At 45.5% G+C, this 24,574-nt stretch overlaps 1 protein-coding gene across 6 annotated transcripts in view; it reads left to right on the top strand.

The window, feature by feature from the left end:
• Positions 1-19,051, top strand: part of si:ch211-225b11.4 (tRNA (32-2'-O)-methyltransferase regulator THADA) — a 286,781-nt gene extending 267,730 nt beyond the window's left edge. For 5 of the 6 annotated variants that reach the window (XM_068055469.1, XM_068055472.1, XM_068055471.1 and 2 more), the window contains 3 exons: positions 1,240-1,503; positions 17,545-17,750; positions 18,422-19,051. In XM_068055469.1, the coding sequence (XP_067911570.1) occupies positions 1,240-1,503; positions 17,545-17,750; positions 18,422-18,690 (739 nt within the window). In that variant the 3' untranslated portion in view covers positions 18,691-19,051. The remainder of the gene's footprint in view (positions 1-1,239; positions 1,504-17,544; positions 17,751-18,421) is intronic. The other variant, XM_068055473.1, reaches the window with a different exon arrangement.
• Positions 19,052-24,574: the final 5,523 nt, after the last annotated feature.

Genomic DNA, 24,574 nt, shown 5'->3' with positions numbered 1-24,574 from the left:
TGTTGGTGCCAGTGATGGATTTGAGGGAATGTGACGGTGCCAGTGATGGATTTGAGGGAATGTGACGGTTCCAGTGATAGATTTGAGGGAATGTGATGGTTCCAGTGATGGATTTGAGGGAATGTGTTGGTGCCAGTGATGGATTTGAGGGAATGTGTTGGTGCCAGTGATGGATTTGAGGGAATGTGTTGGTGCCAGTGATGGATTTGAGGGAATGTGTTGGTGCCAGTGATGGATTTGAGGGAATGTGGTGGACAGTGATGGATTTGAGGGAATGTGACGGTGCCAGTGATGGATTTGAGGGAATGTGATGGTTCCAGTGATGGATTTGAGGGAATGTGATGGTTCCAGTGATGGATTTGAGGGAATGTGATGGTTCCAGTGATGGATTTGAGGGAATGTGGTGGTGCCAGTGATGGATTTGAGGGAATGTGATGGTGCCAGTGATGGATTTGAGAGAATGTGATGGTTCCAGTGATGGATTTGAGGGAATGTGATGGTGCCAGTGATGGATTTGAGGGAATGTGATGGTTCCAGTGATGGATTTGAGGGAATGTGATGGTGCCAGTGATGGATTTGAGGGAATGTGATGGTTCCAGTGATGGATTTGAGGGAATGTGATGGTGCCAGTGATGGATTTGAGGGAATGTGATGGTGCCAGTGATGGATTTGAGGGAATGTGATGGTGCCAGTGATGGATTTGAGGGAATGTGATGGTTCCAGTGATGGATTTGAGGGAATGTGATGGTTCCAGTGATGGATTTGAGGGAATGTGATGGTTCCAGTGATGGATTTGAGGGAATGTGATGGTGCCAGTGATGGATTTGAGGGAATGTGATGGTTCCAGTGATAGATTTGAGGGAATGTGTTGGTGCCAGTGATGGATTTGAGGGAATGTGACGGTGCCAGTGATGGATTTGAGGGAATGTGATGGTTCCAGTGATGGATTTGAGGGAATGTGATGGTTCCAGTGATGGATTTGAGGGAATGTGTTGGTGCCAGTGATGGATTTGAGGGAATGTGATGGTTCCAGTGATGGATTTGAGGGAATGTGTTGGTGCCAGTGATGGATTTGAGGGAATGTGATGGTTCCAGTGATGGATTTGAGGGAATGTGTTGGTGCCAGTGATGGATTTGAGGGAATGTGATGGTGCCAGTGATGGATTTGAGGGAATGTGATGGTGCCAGTGATGGATTTATTTACCTGACAGTCTGTCTCTGATTTTTCTGATGATTCAGGTTAATAAATGGAGGAATCTGTTTGCTGCAAGACGAGGATCCAAGAGTGAGGACACAAGCTGCCAAGTTCGCCACTTGCATCCACATGTTGCCCAATGACAACAATGAGGAATTAATTCACTTTCAGAGTAACAGGGCTTTGCTCTCTCTGCTTGAGTTCCTGCTGCAGAATTTCTGGGACTCCAAGGAAACATTAGAAGTTCTTATGCTGCATGTCCCAGGTCCGGATGTGGCTGGAATTCTGGTGGAACTGGAGAGCGAGCAGTAAGTTTGTGTTTAATCACCACATACCCTGTTCCAACATTCCAAGGGCTGCTTCCCATCTCCCTTTAACTCGGTATAATCTGTGCCCCTACAAACCTCAGGAGGGAGGCCCACTCCCCATCTAGAAGAGGAAGAATGGGCCTGAGCTATCCGTCACCTGCCTGACCAAAACCTTTTAGGAGTAGAGTTTCACTATATGAGCTTATAGTCACAGTATTGACCCTATAGTGTTGTAGTCCTATCCCCACTCCTGATGTGAATCACAGAATGGACCGTCTAATATGATAGCCCTATCTCCTCTCCCAATGTGGCTCACCGGATAAGAACATAAGAAAAAGGAGCTGAAGTAGGCTATATGACTGCTTGAGTCTGCTCTGCCATTCAATATGATCATGACTGATCATCTACATCAGCTCTACTTTCCCACCTTATCTTCATATTCCATGATACCCTTTGTGGCCAAAGATTTCGCAATCTCTGTCTTGAACATATTCAGTAACTGAGCCTTCACAGGCCTGTGAGCTAGAGAATTTCAAAGATTCACAACCCCCTGGGTGAAGAAATTTCTCCTCAAAATAGTCCCAAATGGCCAACCCCTTAGCCTGATACTATAACTCCTAATTCTAGACTCTCCAGCCAAGGAAAATAGCCTCTCAGCATATACCTTGTCAAGCCCTCTAATAATTCTATACATTTCAATGAGATTGCCTCTCATTTGTCTAAACGCCAAAGAGCTTACTACTCAATTGCTCCTCACAGAACAGTCCTCGCATCTTCGGAGTCAATTTCGTGAACCTTCGTTGCATCCCCTCTGAGGCAAATATATTCCTCCTTCGGTAAGAAGACCAAAACCGTTGTCCTCCAGAAAACCAGTTGGTGAAAGATAGACGTGGAGTCACTCTTTATACATCTTTATATTTATTTACAGAATTACACATTACAAGCATATACCTCCTAACCAAAAAACTACGACTTTAGTCTGCGTCTTATCGGAGAAAAAGTGAATCCCCAGTTAATGCCCATGACCTACCTACAGTTAAACACAGTTAATATACAAGTACCAGATCCCCTCTCTCTTTAAATAAAAATTAGAGTTAATATACACAACCAAAATTTCAAAACAAATTAAATCAAAAATATCCATGTTCTGTACAAACCATTACATTGCGAGACGCCCCCTCCTCTGGAACCCCTAATAATTTCATTGTACTTGCATTTCTTTTTGTAAAATGGTCAGACAGTTGATGACTTGCACCCACCCATTTAATCTGAGAGATTTCCTTTCCATCCAGCATTTGTTTCAAGCCAGCAAGGTCAATCCATAACCTTTTCTCTCTCACTGACTTTTCATAGAGTGTACATTATCTCCAATGACCTATTATCTACATAACATTCAATGTGTATATATAACATTCCAGCCCATCCATTGTACAGAATCTCATTTAAAATATTCAACTAATAGAATCCCATACCCCCTACCTCCACAAGACCAGGTGTTTTAGCAGTTAAAGAACTTTTAACAAGCCTTTTTATTTTCTTAGCTTCCCAAACTAAAGAACAATGTTTCCCATTTTCACCCATAAGAAATATTATAAAACCAACTGCACTCAAATACCCATCAGAAAGATCAGCATGTGAAGCATCAGTAAAAATAACTAGTTTCATGTTCTTTGGGTCACCTAAAGATGGGAACATAAGTATGCATTTCTCCAGATTTAATGTTTTTAATAAAAGCAAAATACTGCAGATGCTGGATATCTGAAATAAAAACAAGAAATGCTGGAAATACTCAGCAGGTCTGGTAGCATCTGTGGAGAGAGATGCAGCATTAACGTTTCAGGTCAGTGACCCTTCATCAGAACTGGCAAAAAGGTTAGAAATGTAATGGGTTTTAAGCAAATAAAGTGGGGGTAGGGAAAGAGATAACAAAAGGCAAGGTGTTGAGAGGACAGGGTCACAGAGAATAACTGATCAGAAGGTCATGGAGCAAAGGCAAACGGTATGTTAATGGTGTGTTGAAAGTCAAAGCGTTAGTGCGGAGAGGGTGTTAATGGTCAGAAAAATGAACAGCCCTGGCCCAAAGCAGAAACATGAAAAAAAGTAGGCAGGCACGTGGCAAGAAAAATGAATAATGAAACAAATTGGAATAAAATAAAAAGAAATATTTTTAAAAACTGAAAATAAAAAGGGGAGGGGGCCTGTCATGCTCTGAAATTATTGAACTCAATGTTCAGTCCAGCAGGCTGTAGTGTGCCTAATCGGTAAATGAGATGCTGTTCCTTCAGCTAGCGTTGATGTTCACTGGAACACTGCAGCAAGCCCAGGACAGATATGTGGGCATGAGAGCAGGGGGGAGTGTTGAAATAGCCAGCAACCAGAAGCTCAGGGTCATGCTTTCTGACTGAGTGTAGGTGTTCCGCAAAGCGGTCACTCAGTCTGCGTTTGGTCTCCTCAATGTGAGCAGCGAGTACAGTATACTACATTGAAAGAAGTACAAGTAAATCACTGCTTCATTTGAAAGGAGTATCTGAGGCCTTGGATATTGAGGAGAGAGGAGGTAAAAGTGCAGGTATTACACCTCCTATGATTGCATGGGAAGGGGATGGGGTGGTGGGGGTAATCAAGGAGTGGACCCAGAGTGTCACGGAGGGAACGAACCCTTCGGAATGCTGACGGGAAGATGCTTTTGATAGTGGCATCACGCTGGTGGTGCGGAAATGGCGGAGGATGATCCTTTGGATGTGGCGGCTGGTGGGGTGGAATTTGAGGACAAGGGGAACCCTTTCATGGATCTGGGAGAGAGTGGAAGGGGTGAGGGTAGAGGTGTGGAAAATGGGCCGGACACGGTTGAGGGCCCAGTCAACCACAGTGGGGGGGAAATCCTTGGTTGAGGAAAAAGGAAGACATATCAGAAGCATTGTCATGGAAGGTAGCATCATCAGAGCAGATGCATTGGAGACAGAGAAACCGGGAGAATGGAATGGAGTCCTTACAGCAGGCAGGGTGTGAGGAGGTGTAGTCGAGGTAGCTGTAGGGGTCGGTGGGCTTATAATGAATATTAGTAGACAGCCGATCCCCAGAGATGGAGACAGAGAAGTCAAGGAAGGGAAGGGAAGTGTCGGAGATGGACCATGTGAAGGTGAGAGAAGGGTGGAAATTAGAAGCAAAGTTGATAAAGTTTTCCAGTTTGGGGCGGGAGCAGGAAGCAGCACTGATACAGTCATCAATGTACTGGAAAAAGAGTTGGGGGAGGGGGCCTGAGTAGGACTGGAACAAGGAATGTTCAACATATCCCACAAAAGACAAGTATAACTAGGACCCATGCGGGTACCCATAGCAACACCTTTTACTTGAAAGAAGTGAGTGAAGTTGAAGGAGAGTTGTTCAATGTGAGCACAAGTTCAGCCCGGCGAAGGAGGGTGTTGCTGGATGGGGACTGGTTGGACCTCTGTTCAAGGAAGAAGCGGAGAGCCCTCAAACCGTCCTGATGGGGGATGGAGGTGCACAGAGATTGGACGTCCATAGTGAAGAGGAGGCGGTTAGGGCCAGGAAACTGGAAATTGTCAAAATGCCGTCAGAAGAATCATGAATGTAGGTGGGAAGAGATTGGACCAGGGGAGATAAGATAGAGTCAAGATAGGAAGAAATAAGTTCAGTGGGGCAGGAACAGGCTAAGACAATGCAATCGCAAGGACAGTCCTGCTTGTGGATTTTGGGAAGGAGGTAGAAGCGGGCTGTCTAGGGTTGCGGGACTATGAGGTTGGAAGCTGTAGAGGGAAGATCTCCAGAGGAGATGAGATCAGTGACAGTTCTGTGGACAGTCGCTTGATGTTCGGTGGTGGGGTCATGGTCCAGAGGGAGTTAGGAAGAAGTGTCTGAGAGTTGGCCTCTGCAAGGTAGAGGTCGGTACACCAGACAACAACAGCACCACCCTTGTCAGCAGGTTTGATGACAATGTCGGGGTTTGACCTGAGAGAACGGAGTGCAGCAAGTTCAGAGGGAGACAGCTTAGAGTGAGTGAGAGGGGCAGAGAAATTGAGACGGCCGATGTCTCGCCAACAGTTTTCAATGAAAAGATCAAGAGTGGGTAATGGACCAGATGGAGAGGTCCAGTTGGAGGGAGAATACTGGAGGCAGGTGAATGAGTCGACTGATTGGGGGGAGGACTCCTGGTCAAAGAAGTGAGCCCGGAGGCGGAGGCGATGCAAGAACTCAATGTCATGCAGAGCGTGAAATTCATTGAGGTGGGGTGTAAGGGGATTAAACTGAGTCCTTTGCTTAGCGTCAGAGAGGGGAAGGTCAGAGGGTATTGTGAATACACAGCAAGCGGTCAGGTCAGAAGGGATGGGGTCAGAGGGAAGTGAAGGGGAAGAAGGATCTGGAGGGGCATTAGTCCCCATCAGGTGCTGGAGTTTGCGTTCCTTCACACCTGAAAGGAAGAAAATAAGTTTTTTGTTAATGTGTCGGATAAGGCAAAGGATGAAATGAAACTGAGGAGTAGAACAGCTTTGAGATAAGGCGAAGCAGTGCTTCTGGAGAGAGAGGTCCAGTGTGTACATGTGGTGGTGCATGGCACTGAGTGTGGATCTCAGGATTAATGTTTTTAATGTTTTATTTGGCCGTAAAATATTCTCGACTTTAGGGGGTTTTATTTTAGCACTTAACTCCGACACATCAAAACGAGCATCTGGTTCCGTCTGAGTGTACAGCCAATACAACTGACCAATCAAACTTCTCAATTCTCAGTCTCTTCTTTCGATATAACATCATCTTTCTGTGATGACCTACTTAGTAATTATAGTTAACCGGGATGGAGTAACACTCTCTAAATAGGATTGTTGATTTAAAGTTATTCCAGACCTACTCTGCTTAATATCGAAACCAATATATTTAAAAGCTCCGAACTCTGACTCCCAATTTCAATTTCTACTCTCATCTTATTAATAACACATTTTTCAAATTCCGCAGTTTCACCCCATAAGAAATCATCAATGTACATCATGCAGATGTCTGAAAGTTTTCCTTATGATACCAATAAAACATTGTGGATCTGCCTTTATTTGAACACAACCTATTTTCAGCAAAACAGATCTCACTGAAAAATATCACACCCTGGAAACATCATTCAGGCCATAGACACGTTTGTTTAGTTTCCATAGTTTTTCTTCTGCATCTGCTGCCTCTTTAGGTTGTTTCAGAAACACTTCTTTCCAAAGTATCGTCCTGCAGAAACATGGCTTTTATGTTGAGTGATGAATATCCTATGATTATGTGGCTTAAAGAGCTAAAAGGATTTTCAAGATTACTTTTCCAGATGTCCACGCTAACATCTGTATTACCCAGTCACTCTCCAAAACCACTTGCAACCAGCCTTGCTTTAGCCTTATAAATCCCACCTTCAAGGACCTTTTCAGCTTGTTGTCCCCTATCTGGTACCTCAGAATAAACTCCAAACTCTCTCCAACTTTCTAATTCCCTTTGTTTTGCTTTTCTTATTAGTTTATTCTCAAGTTTTTGGCCAACCACCAAAACTTCACAATCATGAGGACTTCTGCTTTTAGTTCTGTTGCAAGACTTTTCTGTGGTCTTTATTTTATTGTCTAATCTATTCAAGCTATGGCTTCTGTTTACACTTCCATATCTGTTGGGACCATGACTGCAATATCGCCTCATGCACTAACGGAGGGTCTTTCCCCAGTACATCGTTCTCTGACTCAAAGCCCACTTCCGGACCCACTATCAGTACCTGCACTGCGCTTTCTTATTGTCCATTCTTTCACCCGATTCTGCCAGTCCATAAACCCCACTTGGCCATCATTCTGAGCATTCAACCAATATTTGAACTTTCCAGTAGATTTTCCTGCACGTCCCACAATTGTCACTAGACTCCTCTGGAATATATGTCATCCGAGTACCCACTCTGGGCAATTAGCCTGTGGATGTGATAGCTCCGTCCTGTGTGTCATGATCGCTCACATTACCACTATCCAGCCCTTGATCAACCATATTCTGTTCCTCAGGACCTTTATCACACAAACAGGTGAACATTGAGGCACAAGGTCCCTTGTTTGCTTCTATCAGCTGCTCAGAGTCTGAGATTTTCTCATTAATTCTGATTGATCATGAGGAATGAACCTCAACAGTTTGATTACCATGTTTGATAAGTACTGCCGTATCATCACGACCTTACCAGAGTCTTTCCATTCCCTATCACCCTCTCTTTTATAATAGACCAAATCTCCTCAATTAAATTCTGTCTCGGATGGTCTTATACAATGCCTCAAAGCTCTCTGATTTTTCTTAGAATTTCAGCAAGGCTGAGGGTGCAGTCTCCCTCAGTGTAAAGCATTCAGATGTGCAGAAAAAATGGAAGGAATTATACTACTTTCTAAAGCAGGAGGACTATTGCATTAGCACAGAAGGCAGTTTGGGATTTTGGACATAGCCTAATTGATAGGGACTATATCCTCGAACCATCTAGAGTGAATTCTTTACATGAAACATCCATGCCGAGGCAATTGTCAACTTACATCTGGCTGATCAGCTAAAACTTTAGGCAACATTTCATCAATCACTGCTGATTCCTTTGACAGTCCTTGCTGAGAGGACTTTCCAGCTGCTGTTCAGATTTTCACACGTCTCTGAGTTCATCATTGGCAAATTCCCCTCCATGATCAGACAGAAACTTTGCTGGTGTCCCAAGTCTGGCCCTATCCATTTCTCTATGATTTTGTATATAATAACCCTTTTGTCCTTACTATATATTATAGAACATAGAACATTACAGCGCAGTACAGGCCCTTCGGCCCTCGATGTTGCGCCGATCTGTGAAACCATCTGACTTACACTATTCCATTTTCATCCATATGTCTATCCAATGACCACTTAAATGCCCTTAAAGTTGGTGAGTCTACTACTGTTGCAGGCAGGGCGTTCCACGCCCCTACTACTCTCTGAGTAAAGAAACTACCCCTGACATCTGTCCTATATCTATCACCCCTCAACTTAAAGCTATGTCCCCTCGTGTTTGCCATCACCATCCGAGGAAAAAGACTCTCACTATCCACCCTATCTAACCCTCTGATTATCTTATATGTCTCTATTAAGTCACCTCTCCTCCTCCTCCTCTCTAACGAAAACAACCTCAAGTCCCTCAGCCTTTCCTCGTAAGACCTTCCCTCCATACCAGGCAACATCCTAGTAAATCTCCTCTGCACCTTTTCCAAAGCTTCCACATCCTTCCTATAATGCGGTGACCAGAACTGCACGCAATACTCCAGGTGCGGCCTCACCAGAGTTTTGTACAGCTGCAGCATGACCTCGTGGCTCCGAAACTCGATCCCCCTACTAATAAAAGCTAACACACCATATGCCTTCTTAACAGCCCTATTAACCTGGGTAGCAACATTCAGGGATTGACGTACCTGGACACCAAGATCTCTCTGCTCATCTACACTACCAAGAATCTTCCCATTAGCCCAGTACTATGTAGGATGAAAATATTTAATTCTGTCCCAAACCTTTAGATTGATAGCAACTACCTCGCGAAAGTCACGTGGAAGGCTGACAGTCTTCACAGATTTCATAATTCTGACGAATCTCTTCTATCAGCCTCGTTATACTCTTCATCAACTACACCAGCATCTTTTAACAGGATTTTGAACCTTTAACAGATAGGATGAGCATTAATACTCCGATGAGAAACATCAGGTTTTAAGGGAATACAATAATGTCCTGACTGTTTAAACTGCAGATCCAATGACTTTCCAAAAATAATTGACTTATCATGCTCCCTGTCAAGTGTCATTTGTGCCTTTTTCATCGAAGCTTTATTCAACAGTAAAGACATTGCACTAGGGATTACATCAGCACTTATAAAATGGCTCACTCCAGCTGTTTTACATGGAATTACAACTCTCTTTAGTGAACTCAATGTGTTGTCATCACTAAACCATAAGCAGGTAGTACTTTATATTTATTTTCTTTGGCCTCCTTATCTCGAGAGACAATGGACACGCGCCTGGAGGTGGTCAGTGGATTGTGAAGCAGCGCCTGGAGTGGCTATAAAGGCCAATTCTAGAATGACAGGCTCTTCCACAGGTGTTGCAGAAAAATGTGTTTGTCGGGGCTGTTACACAGTTGGCTCTCCCCTTGCGCTTCTGTCTTTTTTCCTGCCAACTGCTAAGTCTCTTCGACTCGCCACACTTTAGCCCCGCCTTTATGACTGCCCGCCAGCTCTGGCGAACGCTGGCTACTGACTCCCACGACTTGTGATCAATGTCACAGGACTTCATGTCGCGTTTGCAGACGTCTTTAAAGCGGAGTCATGGACGGCCGGTGGGTCTGATCCCAGTGGCGAGCTCGCTGTACAATGTGTCTTTGGGGATCCTGCCATCTTCCATGCGGCTCACATGGCCAAGCCATCTCAAGCGCCGCTGACTCAGTAGTGTGTATAAGCTGGGGATGTTGGCCGCCTTGAGGACTTCTGTGTTGGGGATACGGTCCTGCCACCTGATGCCAAGGATTCTCCGGAGGCAGCGAAGATGGAATGAATTGAGATGTCGCTCTTGGCTGACATACGTTGTCCAGGCCTCGCTGCCGTAGAGCAAGGTACTGAGGACACAGTCTTAATACACTTGGACTTTTGTGTTCCGTGTCAGTGCGCCATTTTCCCACACTCTCTTGGCCAGTCTGGACATAGCAGTGGAAACCTTTCCCATGCGCTTGTTGATTTCTGCATCTAGAGACAGGTTACTGCTGATAGTGGAGCCTAGGTAGGTGAACTCTTGAACCACTTCCAGAGTGTGGTCGCCGATATTGATGGATGGAGCATTTCTGACGTCCTGTCCCACGATGTTCGTTTTCTTGAGGCTGGTGGTTAGGCCAAATTCATTGCAGGCAGCCGCAAACCTGTCGATGAGACTCTGCAGACACTCTTCAGTGTGAGATGTTAAAGCAGCATCGTCAGCAAAGAGGAGTTCCCTGATGAGGACTTTATGTACTTTGGACTTCGCTCTTCGACGGGCAAGGTTGAACAACCTGCCCCCTGATCTTGTGTGGAGGAAAATTCCTTCTTCTGAAGACTTGAACGCATGTGAGAGCAGCAGGGAGAAGAAAATCCCAAACAGTGTAGGTGCGAGAACACAGCCCTGTTTCAAGCCACTCAGGATAGGAAAGGGCTCTGATGAGGAGCCACCATGTTGAATTGTGCCTTTCATATTGTCATGGAATGAGGTGATGATACTTAGTAGCTTTGGTGGACATCCAATCTTTTCTAGTAGTCTGAAGAGACCACGTCTGCTGACGAGGTCAAAGGCTTTGGTGAGATCAATGAAAGCAATGTAGAGGGGCATCTGTTGTTCACGGCATTTCTCCTGTATCTGACGAAGGGAGAACAGCATGTCAACGGTCGACCTCTCTGCACGAAAGCCACACTGTGCCTCAGGGTAGACGCGCTCGGCCAGCTTCTGGAGCCTGTTTAGAGCGACTCGAGCAAAGACTTTCCCACTATGCTGAGCAGGGAGATTCCACGGTTGTTGTTGCAGTCACCGCGGTCACCTTTGTTTTTATAGAGGGTGATGATATTGGCATCGCGCATGTCCTGAGGTACTGCACCCTCGTCCCAGCACAGGCAAAGCAGTTCATGTAGTGCTGAGAATATAGCAGGCTTGGCACTTTTGATTATTTCAGGGGTAATGCTGTCCTTCCCAGGGGCTTTTCCGCTGGCTAGAGAATCAATGGCATCACTGAGTTCCGATTTTGTTGGCTGTATGTCCAGCTCATCCATGACTGGTAGAGGCTGGGCTGCATTGAGGGCAGTCTCAGTAACAACATTCTCCCTGGAGTACAGTTCTAGGTAGTGCTCAACCCAGCGGTCCATTTGTTTGCGTTGGTCAGTGATTGTGTCCCCTGATTTAGATTTGAGGGGGGGGCGATCTTCTTGATGGTTGGCCCAAGAGCTCTCTTAATGCCATCATACATTCCTCTGATGTTTCCGGTGTCTGAGGCCAGCTGAACATGACTGCATAGGTGTTGCCAGTAGTCACTTGCGCAGCGCCTGGCTGTTCTTTGTACAGTGCTTCTGGCTGCTTTAAGTACTACGGATGTTAACTCGCTGGGGGCTTTCTTGTAGTTCAACAGTGCAATGCGCTTAGCGGCTATGACAGGTTCCAGCTCTTCAATGTGAGATTGAAACCAGTCTGCATTTCTCTTCGCACTTTTGCCGTAGGTGGTCAAAGCTGACTCATAGATGGCGTCTCTGATGTGGGCCCACTTGGTCTCAGCATCCCCTGTGGGAGTGTTTTGAAGGGCTGTTACAAGTGAATTTAGAAATTTTTGTAACAGCTGTGGATGAGAAATTCTGCTCGTGTTGATGCGCAGGTGGCCCTTCTGCTTGGAATGATGCAACTTCTTTGGTCTGAGTCTAACCTTGTTGCACACCAGGGAGTGGTCGGTGTCGCAGTCCGCACTGTGGAAGCTGCGTGTGATTTGAACACTGTTTAAGGAGGCTCGCCTTGTGACGGTGAGGTCTAGCTGGTGCCAACGACGCGATCTTGGGTGCCTCCATGAAACCTGGTGACAGGGTTTCGTGTGAAAGAACGAGTTGGTGATGCAGAGGTTATGATAGGTACACAACTCAAGCAGTCTCTGCCCGTTCTCATTCATCCTTCCAATGCCATAGTGCCCAAGGCAGGAGGGCCATGAGTCATGGTCGGCCCCAACCGTGGCATTAAAGTCCCCCAGCAGGAATAGGTGTTCGGTGTTGGGGATGCTGCTAATGATGTTATGGAGTTCCTCGTAGAACTGGTCTTTAGCTTCAGGTGGGGAGCAGAGTGTTGGAGCTTAGATGCTGAGTAGGTGTACTGGACCAGAGGTGATGAGCAGTCGGATGGACAGTATGCGTTCCGAAACATTTGAGGGAGGCTCTATCATGCTGAGCAAGAAGTTTCTGATGGCGAAGCCCACTCCATGCTGTCTTGATTCTTCAGGATCCCTGCCCTGCCAGAGGAAGGTGTAGTCTTGCTCTGCTAGAGATCTACTCGCGGGGAGGCGTGTCTCCTGAAGTGCTGCAATGTCTACATTGAGTCTACTGAGCTCATTGTTAATGATGGCGGTCTTGTGAGAATCGTTGATTTGTGTAAGGTCTTCCGACAGGCCAGGCCACATAGTTCTGACATTCCAGCTTGCAAAGCGAATGGCTGGTACCTTCTTTCCTTTTTTCGTGTTGTTTGGTGCGGTGTGTCAGTCCACCTTTCGGGCAATGACCCTGAGCTCCAAGCACCCATTGAAGCAGGTAGACTGTGGCGGGACAGAACCTTATTGACCGGGGGCTGCCCGGTTTGAGGCGGGCGGTAGCTGTCCAGTGAGGTGGGATGACCTCTCCCACCGACAAAGGCAACCCGTGGCGCCCAGTTTCTACGCCAATTTATCTGGACTTATAACCCGTAACTGCTGCCTTCCGTGTTGTTTCAGTCGCTGTGAGGCAACTATGGAGTGACCTCTCCATGGCGCATGCCTGGGCAAATTTATGGAGGTGGAGAGTTGCCCAATCGTCAAGACCCCCCTCTCGGCCTTTCTGGTGGGGTCCAAAGGAGTGCAGGACACGACGTCTGGCACCGGTATGGCTGCAGGAACTGCCGGAAACATGCTAAAGGTGACACATGACCGCCTACGGGGTTCCGCTCCGGATTTTCTGTTCGGGTTTACTCCCTTAACCTTGGTCTCTCCCGAGACGCCCACAAGGCAGTGAGGTTTATTTATTTACAGGGTTATATATTACATCTAACCAAAAATCCACAGTATTTAGTCTCTATTTCTCGTGGGGCTCTAGTGAATACCCAGTTAATACCCACCACCTACATAGAATTAAATCGTTAATATGCAATTAACAAAAGCTACACACAATACTCCAAGTGTGATTTCACCCTATATAATTGCAGCAAGACTTTCTTATTCTTACACTCAAATCTCTTTGCAGTAAAGTTAATCATACCATTTGCCTTCCTAATTGCTTGCTGGATCTACATGTAAACTTTCTGTGATTCATGTACAAGTACACCCAAATCCATCTGAACACTAACATTTACTAGTCTCCCACTTTTTAGAAAAATATTCTGTTTTTCCAGTCTTTCTAAAAATGGATAATTTCACATTTCCATGCATTATTCTCCGTCACGTTGTGCCCTCACTTAATCTGTCTGCATCTCTTTGCAGCCTCTTTGCGTCTTCCCAGCTAGCTTTGTATAGTCAGCAAATTTGGTTACATACTCTGGTTCCCCCATCTAAGTCATTGATACAGGTTGTAAATAGTTGAGGCCCCAGCACTGATCCCTGTGTTATTCCACTAGTTACACCATGTTATCCAGAAAATGGCTCGTTTATTCCTACTGTTTTCTGTCCATTAACCAATCCCCAATCCATGCTAATGTATTACCCCAATTCCATGAGCCCTAAATTTGTGTAATAACCTTATCTGAAAATCCAAAAGTACCACATCCACAGGTTACTCGCTTCGAAAACTCGAATAGATTTGTCAAACACATCTCCCTTTCATAAAACCATGTTGACTTTGCTGAATTGTATTGCAATTTTCGAACTGCCATCTTTCTAAATCCTTACTATTTTCCAGCATTTTCCCTGCTTCTGATGTAAAGCTGACAGGCCGAAAGTTCCCTGTTCTCTCTCTCCAATTTGAAAGTTAGTCACAGAGTCATAGAGTTACACAGCACAGAAACAGGCCCTTCGGCCCATCGTGTCTGTGCCGGCCATCAAGCACCTAACTATTCTAATCCCATTTTCCAGCACTTGGCTCGTAGCCTTGTCTGCTGTGCCATTTCAAGTGCTCATCGAAATACTTCTTAAATGTTGTGAGGGTTCCTGCCTCTACCACCTCTTCGGGCAGTGCGTTCCAGATTCCAACCACCCTCTGTGTGAAAAAAATTTTCCTCAAATACCCTCTAAATCTCCTGCACCTTACCTTAAATCTATGCCCCCTGGTTATTGACCCCTCCGCTAAGGGAAAAAGTTTCTTCCTATCGAACCTATCAATGCCCCTCATAATTTTGTATACCTCAATCATGTCCTCCCTCAGCCTTCTCTGTTCTAAGGAAAACAACCCTAGCCTTTTCAGTCTCTCTTCATAGCTGAAATGCTCCAGCCCAGGCAACATTTTGGTGAATCTCCTCTGCACCCTCTCCAGTGCAATCACATCCTTCCTATAGTGTGGTGCCCAGAACTGTACACAGTACTCCAGCTGTGGCCTCACTAGCGTTTTAAACAGCACTAACATAACCTCCCTGCTCTTATGCCTCGGCTAACAAAGGCAAGTATCCCATATGCCTTCCTAACCACCTTATCTACCTGTGCTGCTGCCTTCAGTGATCTATGGACAAGTACACCAAGGTCCTTCTGACCCTCTGTACTCCCTGGGGTCCTAAAATCCATTGTATATTCCCTTGCCTTGTTAGTCCTCCCAAAATGCATCACCTCACACTTCTCAGGATTAAATTCCATTTGCCACTGCTCTGCCCATTTTACCAGCCCATCTATATCGTCCTGTAATCTGAGGCTTTCCTCCTCACTGTTTACGACATCACCAATTTTCGTGTCATCTGCAAACTTACATATCCTACCTCCTATGTTCATGTCTAAATCATTAATGTACACTACAAACAGCAAGGGTCCCAGCACCGATCCCTGTGGTGCACCACTGGTCACAGGCTTCCACTCGCAAAAACAACCCTTCCACTCTGTTTCCAGTGGCAAAAGGGTCGGTAACTGGAGGACACAGATTTAAAAGAACCAAAGGTAACATGGGGAAACTTTCTTTTACACAGTGTGCTGTTGTGATCGGCACTGCACTGCCTGAAAGGGTGGTGGAAGCAGATTGAATAGTAACGGGATAGTCAGCATGGCTTTGTCAGGGGGAGATCATGTCTAACTAACTTGATTGAATTTTTCAAGGAGGTGACTGGATATGTAGGTGAGGGTAAAGCAGTTGATGTAGTCTACATGACCTTCAGTAAGGCTTTTGATAAGGTCCAGCATGGGAGATTCGTTAACAAGGTAACAGCCCATGGGATCCAGGGCAATTTGGCAAATTGGATCCAAAATTGGCTTGATGGAAGGAGGCAGAGGGTGATGGTCAAAGGTTGATTTTGTGATTGGAAGCCTGTGACCAGTGGTGTACCGCTGGGATCGGTGCTGGGACCCTTGCTGTTTGTAGTGTACATTAATGATTTAGACGTGAATATAGGAGGTATGATCAGTAAGTTCTCAGATGACACGAAAATTGGTGGTGTCATAACTAGTGAGGAGGAAAGCCTTAGATTACAGGATGATTTCGATGGGCTGGTAAGATGGGCAGAGCAGTGGCAAATGGAATTTAATCCTGAGAGGTGTGAGAACTTTGGGGGGGACTAACAAGGCAAGGGAATATACAATGGATGGTAGGACCCTAGGAAGTACAGAAAGTCAGAGGGACCTTTGGATGCTTGTCCATAGATCACTGAAGGCAGCAGCACAGGTAGATAAGGTGGTTAGGAAGGCATATGGGATACTTGCCTTTATTAGCCGAGGCATAAGAGCAGGGAGGTTATGATGGAGCTGTATAAAATGCTAGTTAGGCCACAGCTGGAGTACTGTGTACAGTTCTGGGCACCACACTATAGGAAGGATGTGATTGCACTGGAGAGGGTGCAGAGGAGATTCAGCAGGATGTTGCCTGGACTAGAGCATTTCAGCTTTGAGGAGAAACTAGATAAGCTGGAGTTGTTTTCCTTCGAGCGAGAAGGCTGAGGGGGGACATGATTGAGGTATACAAAATTATGAGGGGCATTGATAGGGTAGGTAGGAAGAAACTTTTTCCCTTAGCCTAGGTGTCATATAACCAGGGGGCATAGATTTAAGGTAAGGGGCAGGAGATTTAGAGGGGATTTGAGGAAAATGTTTTTCACCCAGAGGGTGGTTGGAATTTGGAATGCACTGCCTGAAGAGGTGGTAGAGGCAGGAACCCTCACAACATTTAAGAAGTATTTCGATGAGCACTTGAAACGCCATAGCATACAAGGCTACGGGCCAAATGCTGGAAAATGGGATTAGAATGGACGGGTGCTTGATGGTCAGCACAGGCGCGTTGGGCCGAAGGGCCTGTTTCTATGCTGTAAAACACTATGACTCTAAAATGGGCCCTATAGTGTTATAACTCTTCCTGCATTTCAGTGTAGAGCCACCCTAGAAGGGAGCATGTGTTACAAATTGAGCACCATGATTTATTTTAAAGCCTTGAATCCTGAGTCTCACTTATATTCACATGAGTGTCTGCTATTTCTGGACTGACCATTGAACCACAATCCCACTTAGGCTCCAGTACTGTGTGGAAGCAGCTCTAAGTGTATGGTTAAAGGAAGCCTCAAGCAATGGTGGCTGGATCTTGTGACCTGGAAGCTCCCCTTGTTCACCAGTTCCCTCTCCCCACTCTTCCTCTGGAGGCACTGATGGCTGCATTAGAGGTTTCATGAGTTTCCATCGTCCGTTGGTCCCTCAGTGGATATTATTCTAGTGTGAGTTTAGGAACTGAATGTCGGGAGGGTGTTCAGCTTTAGATTATTTTAAGATTAGAGATACAGCACTGAAACAGTCCCTTCGGCCCACCGAGTCTGTGCCGACCATCAACCACCCATTTATACTAATCCCATATTCCTACCAAACATCCCCACCTGTCCCTATATTTCCCTGCCACCTACCTACTAGTGACAATTTATAATGGCCAATTTACCTATCAACCTGCAAGTCTTTTGGCTTGTGAGGGGTGATGCAGCTGTTTCCCATTCTATTCTAGCCTAGCATTTTCCAGCCGAGTCACTGGATGGGGTCGCTGGTCCTATCCAGCCTGCATTGCCCATTGCCCCAGCAGGTGAGCCTCTGAGAGAGAGGCTGAATGTGAGTTCTATTCTTCATTCACCGATACTGTACCAGAACTCAGAGCTGGTGATGATCCAGGACGTGGATCACAGATACTAACAAATGCCATTGCGTTTCCAGGGAAGTAAATCTGTACGAGGAGGATGGGCCAAATGTCTTTGCCGAACCAGGTGCCTTCGCCAGACTCCTGCTACCATTCCTCCTTCGAATCGTGGAGAAGTGGGGTAGCTCCGCAGCCTACCACAGCTGGCTCAGGGCCTGGGCCACAGAAAACCACTCTGACATTGTGAGAAATGTGGAGAATCTTAAACAGAGCTGGAGCCAAGGTCAGAACTAATCTAAGTGATCTCTGTTCTCCCACTGCATCCTGGCTCACCTCTTCAAAATGTCATTGATTCTAGGACCTAGGCAACACTGACCTTTCACCCTCGGGGACAGGAGGCCACGCACTGACCTTTCACACTCGGGGACAGTGGGTCACACACTGACCTTTCACACTCGGACAGTGGGTCACACATTGACCTTTCAGCCTCGGAGACAGTGGGTCACACACTGACCTTTCAGCCTCAGAGACAGTGGGTCACACAATGACCTTTCACCCTCGCGGACAGTGGGTCACACACTGACTTTTCAGCCTCGGGGACAGTGGGTCACACACTGACATTTCACCTGCGGGGACCGTGGGTCACACACTGACCTTTCACCTTCGGGGACCGTGGGTCACACACTGACCTTTCAGCCTCGGGGACCGTGGGTCACACACTGACCTTTCAGCCTCGGGGACCGTGGGTCACACACTGACCTTTCAGCCTCGGGGACCGTGGGTCACACACTGACCTTTCAGCCTCGGGGACAGTGGGTCACACACTGACCTTTCAGCCTCGGGGACAGTGGGTCACACACTGACCTTTCAGCCTCGGGGACAGTCGGTCAGAGATGTTACTGTTACATGATTTGCACTAACATTGGCCAGTAATTTTCTCCTTTTGTGTTTCAGGGCCCTCACTGGTCGACTGCTTTAGTCTTCTGGCTGCTGCCAAGCTTTTCCCTGCACTCATGGGACTTCTTGTGAGGTCGGCTGTTCTCTTTCACCTTCTCCAAATCCTTGAATCACACAATATAGACACTTCCAATTTTGCCAGTACATCACCTAGACTGAAAGCTGACTTGGAGGAGCTGCATGGACTAATAAACCAGATTGGATTAATCCCAGTCAGTCTGACAGCTGAATTAGCTGTATGGCAGAACCCAATCACTGAGCGGTGACAGGATGACAAATTATTCATTTTCAACATGAGCTACGCAGCCTCTGAACAGTGACCTGTCTCGCCATTCACTCACCCCCTGCCCCACCCCCCACTACACTTTGACTCATGTATCACATAGACAATGGCATAATCACAGTAAGGTACAGTCAAATCTACGCTGTGTCACGGTGAGGTACAGTCAGACCCGCACTGAGTCACAGTGGGTGAAGTTGATTTTATAAAGTATTATTCTAACCTTTGTGATTATTTTATGTGTACCATGTTTATCTGAAAATTGAAATGAATTTTAAATTAGATTTGACTGTTTTTGATTGAATAGGTATGATTCTGCTGTATAAATACTGATGATTAAAACGTGATGGAGAATGTATCCTGCATTTTTGGCTGGCTCTGTGTTGAATTGGTTGTTCAGTGAGGGCCAGCCTGTGCATTTATTTGGGAGGAGAAGGATGGGTCCTTCAGTTTATCTTGCTGTAACTGGAAAGGTCCAGCTGGAATCTCGAAGCAGGTTCTGGTCTACTCTCACTCTGGGTCCAGTCTACCTTTTTTATTTGTTCATAGGATGTCAGTGTCACTGCAGAAATCAACATTTATTGCTCTTCCCTAATTGCTGTTCAGAAGGTGGCAGTGAGCCACCTATTTAAACATTGCCACCATGTCATAGAGTCATTTACAACACAAAAGGAGGCCATTCGATGCATCGTGTCTACACTGGTTCTCCATGGAGCAATCCAGTTCTATCCCCATAGCCCTGCAAGTTTATTTTTTCAAGTGTCCATCCAATTTCCTTTGAAATAGTTGACTGTCTTTGCTTCTACTACCCTTGTAGGCAGCAAGTTCCAGCTCATTACCATTTGCTGCATAAAAAATTTTTTTTCTCACATTCCCCCGCCCAAAACCTTAAATCTGTGTTCCCTTGACCCTGTACCATCAGCTAATGAGAACAGGGTTTTTTTGTCTACTTTATCCAAACCTGTCATAATCTTGTACACCTTTATCAAATCTCCCCTCAATCTCCTTTGATGCAAGAAGAATAACCCCAGTTTCTCTAACCTAACCTTGTAGCTAAAATCCCTCATCCCTGGAACCATTCTGGTAAATCTCCTCCTTCCTAAAATGTGGTGACCAGAACTGGATGCAATACTCTCACTGTGGCCTAACTAGAGCTTTATAAATGTTCAGCATAACTTGCCTGCTTTTGTACACAGTACCTCTATTTATGAAGCCCAAGATCCCATATGCTTGACTGACCACTCTCTCAATTTGTCCTGCAAGTTTCAAAGATCTATGCACATGAACCCCCAGGTTCCTCTGTCCCTGCACGCTCTTTAGTGCCATTACGTCTATATCTATATATTTTTAGTTTCTTCTGTGGTGGGGCTTGCCCTTTGTACTCATTTTTCATCACTACATAATAGTCAACATATCTACTCTGGGAGGGAGTTTCCACTCCTTGAAATTTTGAACTGACACTTGGTGTCAGTTTTTCTTTCTCCAAAGTAGTCTAAACTTTCCTCACCATCCCTTCTACCAAATGCATCACCTCACACTTCTCTGCATTAAATTCCATCTGCCACTTGCCTGTCCATTTTGCTAGTCTATGTCCTATTGCAGTCAATTGGACCTGCGCTAGGGCAGGAGGTACCTCTTCAAAAGGAATGGGTTACACCTCAACAGGACTGGGACCAATGTCCTCGTGCAGAGGTTCACTAGTGTGGTTAGGGAGAGTTTAAAGAGTTAAAGGCAGGGGTATGGGTACCAGCATATAGAAGTAGAAAATAGGAATAAGGTGCATAAAGTGAAAGTGTTGAATAGTACCAGAGAAGGGTGTAGTACCATATTAGATAGGATGATATCAAGGGATTTGGAGATAGTGTGGGAAAATGGCATTGAGGTAGGAGATCAACCATGATCTGGTTGAATGGCAGAGCAGGCTCGAGGGGCCGAATAGCCTGTTCCTGATGCTATTTCCTCTGTTCCTTTGAGCAGACTAAGAAGGACTATGAGGAATGCAAAGACAGGCTTAGAATGTATGTATGTAAACGCACAAAGTGTGGTGAGTTACAAACACAAATAGCCATGTGGAAATATGATGCAGTGAGAAACACGGAAACGTGGCTTAAAAAAGTGAGGACTGAGCGCTTAATATTCAAGGATACAAAATGTTCAGAGAGGATAGGAAAAAAGGGAGGTGGGGTGGCAGTACTTATTAGGGAAGACATTGTGGTGTTGGAAAGAGCAGATGACTTTGAGGGGGCAAAGACAGAATCCATTTGGTTAGAGTTGAGAAACAAAAAGGGGATGATCACGAAACTGGGGATATTCTATAGGTCTTCAAGTAGTGAGGGAGAGTGCTAGAGAAGCAAATATACAGGGAAATCACAGAGATGTTCAAGAACTACATGCTTTACCCAAATATCAATTGGGTTACTAGTGATGTTATGATCCCCGTGGAAATCAACAAACCAAAAAACCCAAATCCTTGAAAAAGGTTTCAACCACCGAATTGTCCTCCACAACATTATGTCTCATATTTGCCTATTGCCAGCTCCTGGATCCACCCTTCACTTTCTTCAGCCTGCCTATACTCCTGCATGATCTGAACTTGGATGGCTCTGTGTCTTTTAATCTCGTTCCAACCAGTTTCTGTTTCCCCAAAAGCCAGAAGTTTTAGTTTCAGTTTCTGTTAGAGTCTGTCTCAAAAAAAAGGAACAAGTTTTGAAACCAGGATCAGTGCACCTAACAGAACAACTGTTCAGACAATAGCTCGTACACGCTTCTCCACTGGCCCCATGGACTCCATCACATAGAGTAAAGTGTAAGGAAGGAGAGGAATTTCCGAATGTATTCAGGAGAACTTCTTTGACCAGTTTGTTCCCAGTCCAACGAGGAAGGAGGCTTTGCTGGATCTGGTGCTGGGGAATGAGGTGGGCTAAGTGCACCAAGTGTCTATGGGGGAACACTTGGGTAAGAGTAATTATCATATCATAAGGACGAGTAATGGAGAAGAGCAAAGAACAATCTAAAGTAGAATATCTAAGTTGGAAGAATGCTAATTTCAATGCGATAGTAAGGGATCTAGCCAGGATAAAATGGAACCAAAATTTGACAGGAAAAACCTTAATGGAACAATGGGTGATCTTTAAGGAAGAGATGTCTCAGGTACAGACTGGGTACATTCCAACAAGACAGAAAGGCAGGGGAACCAAAGCCAGGGCTCCTTGGATGATGAGTGAGATAGAGAATATGATGAAACAAGAAAAAAAAAAAGTGTGTATGATGCATGTCTTAAAGTGAGAACCAAATAAAATACAGTAAGTTGAGACGGGAAGTGAAGAGGAACGTAGGAACATGAGTAGGCCATTCAGCCTATCGAGCCTGCTCTGCCATTCAATACACTGGCTAATCATCCACTTGAATGCCTTTTTCCCACACTATCCTCATATCTCCTTGTGTCATTGGTATTTAGAAATCTGTCAATCTGTGCTTTAAACATACTCAATGACTGAGCTTCCACAGCCCTCTGGGGTAGAGAATTCCAAAGATTCGCAACCCTCTGAGTAAAGAAAATTTCTCCTCATCTCTGTCCTAAGTGGCTTCCTCCTTATTCTGAAATTGTGTCCCCTGGTTCGAGACTCCCCAACCAGGGAAAACATCTTACCTGCATCTATTATTTTATTTATTTTTATTCATTTTATGAATAAACGGGTCTTTTTCCAAATGGCAGGCAGTGACTAATGGGGTACCGCAGGGATCGGTGCTAGGACCCCAGCTATTCTCAATATATATTAATGATTTAGATGAGGGAACTAAATGTAATATCTCCAAATTTGCAGATGGCACAAAACTGGGTGGGAGGGTGAGTTGTGAGGAGGATTCAGGGTGATTTGGACAAGTTAAGTGAGTGGGAAAATGCATGGCAGATGCAGTATAATGTGGATAAATGTGAGGTTATCCACTTTGGTAGCAAAAACAGGAAGGCAGATTATTATCTGAACGGCTATAAACTGAGAGAGGGGAATATGCAGCGAGACCTGGGTGTTCTCGTACACCAGTCGCTGAAGGTAAGCATGCAGGTGCAACAGGTGGTAAAAAAGGCAAATGGTATGTTGGCCTTCATAGCGAGAGGATTCGAGTACAGAAGCAGGATGTCTTACTGCAATTATACAGGGCCATGGCGAGGCCACACCTGGAATATTGCGTGTAGTTTTGGTCTCCTTATCTGAGGAAGGATGTTCTTGCTCTCGAGGGAGTGCGGCGAAGGTTTACCAGACTGATTCCTGGGATGGCAGGACTGACGTATGAGGAGAGATTGAGTCAGTTAGGATTATATTCGCTGGAGTTCAGGAGAGTGAGGGAGGATCTCATAGAAATCTATAAAATTCCAGCAGGACTTGACAGGGAGGATGCAGGAAGGATGTTCCCGATGGTGGGGGAGTCCAGAACCAGGGATCATAGTCTAAGAATACGGGGTAAACCTTTCAGGACTGAGATGAGGAGAAATTTCTACCCCCAGAGAGTGGTGAGCCTGTGGAATTCGCTACCACAGAAAGCAGTTGAGGCCAAAAAACATTGTATGTTTTCAAGAAGGAGTTAGATATAGCTCTTGGGGCAAAAAGGATCAAAGGATATAGGGGAGTGGGGGTGCGGAGAAGCAAGAACAGGTTACTGAGTTGGATGATCAACCATCATCATAATCAATGGTGGAGCAGGCTCGAAGGGCTGAATGGCCTATTCCTGCTCCTATTTTCTATGTTTCTATATTTTACCCTGTCTATCCCTTTAAGTATTTTGTAGGTTTCAATGAGATAATCTCTAATTCTTCGAAACTCTTCAATGCAGGCCCAGTTTCCACAATTTCTCTTCATAGGACTGTCCCACCATCCCGGGAACTGTCTGGTGAACCTTCGTTGCACTCCCTCTATGGCAATAATGTCCTCCCTAAGGTAGACTGCACACAGTACTCCAGGTGCAGTCTAACCAAGGTTCTGTACAATTGAAGCAAGACTTCACTACTTCTGTACTCAAATCCTTTTTCGATAAAGGCTAACGTACAATTAGCCTTCTTAATTGCTTGCTGCACCTGCATATTAACTTTCAGTGACTTATTGACAAGGACACCCAGGTCCCTTTATACATCTACACTTTCTAATCTCTTACCATTTAAGAAATACTCTGCACATCTATTCCTCCTACCAAAGTGGATAACCTCACATTTTTCCATATTATATTCCATCTGCCACTTTCTTGCTCACTCACTAAGTCTGTCCAAATCCCCTTGAAGCCACATTGCATCCTCCTCACAACACACATTCCCACCTAGTTTTGTGTCATCCGCGAACTTGGAAATATTACATTTGGTCCCCACATCCAAATCATTGATGTATATTGTGAACAGCTGGGAAACTAAGACTAGCAAAGAGGGGACCTTTATTCTTAAGGCCCCCCTTATATACAATTTTATATAATAACTTTATTCAAAGCAGATAACTACAACAAAAACTCAAATTAAAATGTCACTCTCTTCATTTATGGGACACTCTAGCCCCTGCGAACCGGTGGGCACCGCATGCTCCTTTTCCAGGGACACCCGGCCACGAATGGACCATTGGAAGAGGGGCAGGCAATCAGGGCGGATGTACCCCCGACGGCCGCTGCCTGGACCTGTGAATTGCCACCTTGGCCAGGCCCAGGAGCAGACCGATGAGGCCATCCTCCCCCCAGACCACCCCTCTCCGCACTGGGTGCCCAAAGATCAGGATCATGGGGCTCAAGTGCAGCAAAAAATTGAGGAGCAGCCCCCTAAAATACTCAAAGAGGGGCTGCAACCTCACACACTCCATACAAATATGGAACTCAAACTTGTCCAGGCTGCAGAAATT

The sequence above is a fragment of the Heterodontus francisci genome, chromosome 23, assembly GCF_036365525.1.
Source record: "Heterodontus francisci isolate sHetFra1 chromosome 23, sHetFra1.hap1, whole genome shotgun sequence".
Lineage (NCBI taxonomy): Eukaryota > Metazoa > Chordata > Chondrichthyes > Heterodontiformes > Heterodontidae > Heterodontus > Heterodontus francisci.
This window is presented reverse-complemented; position numbering and strand designations above follow the sequence as displayed.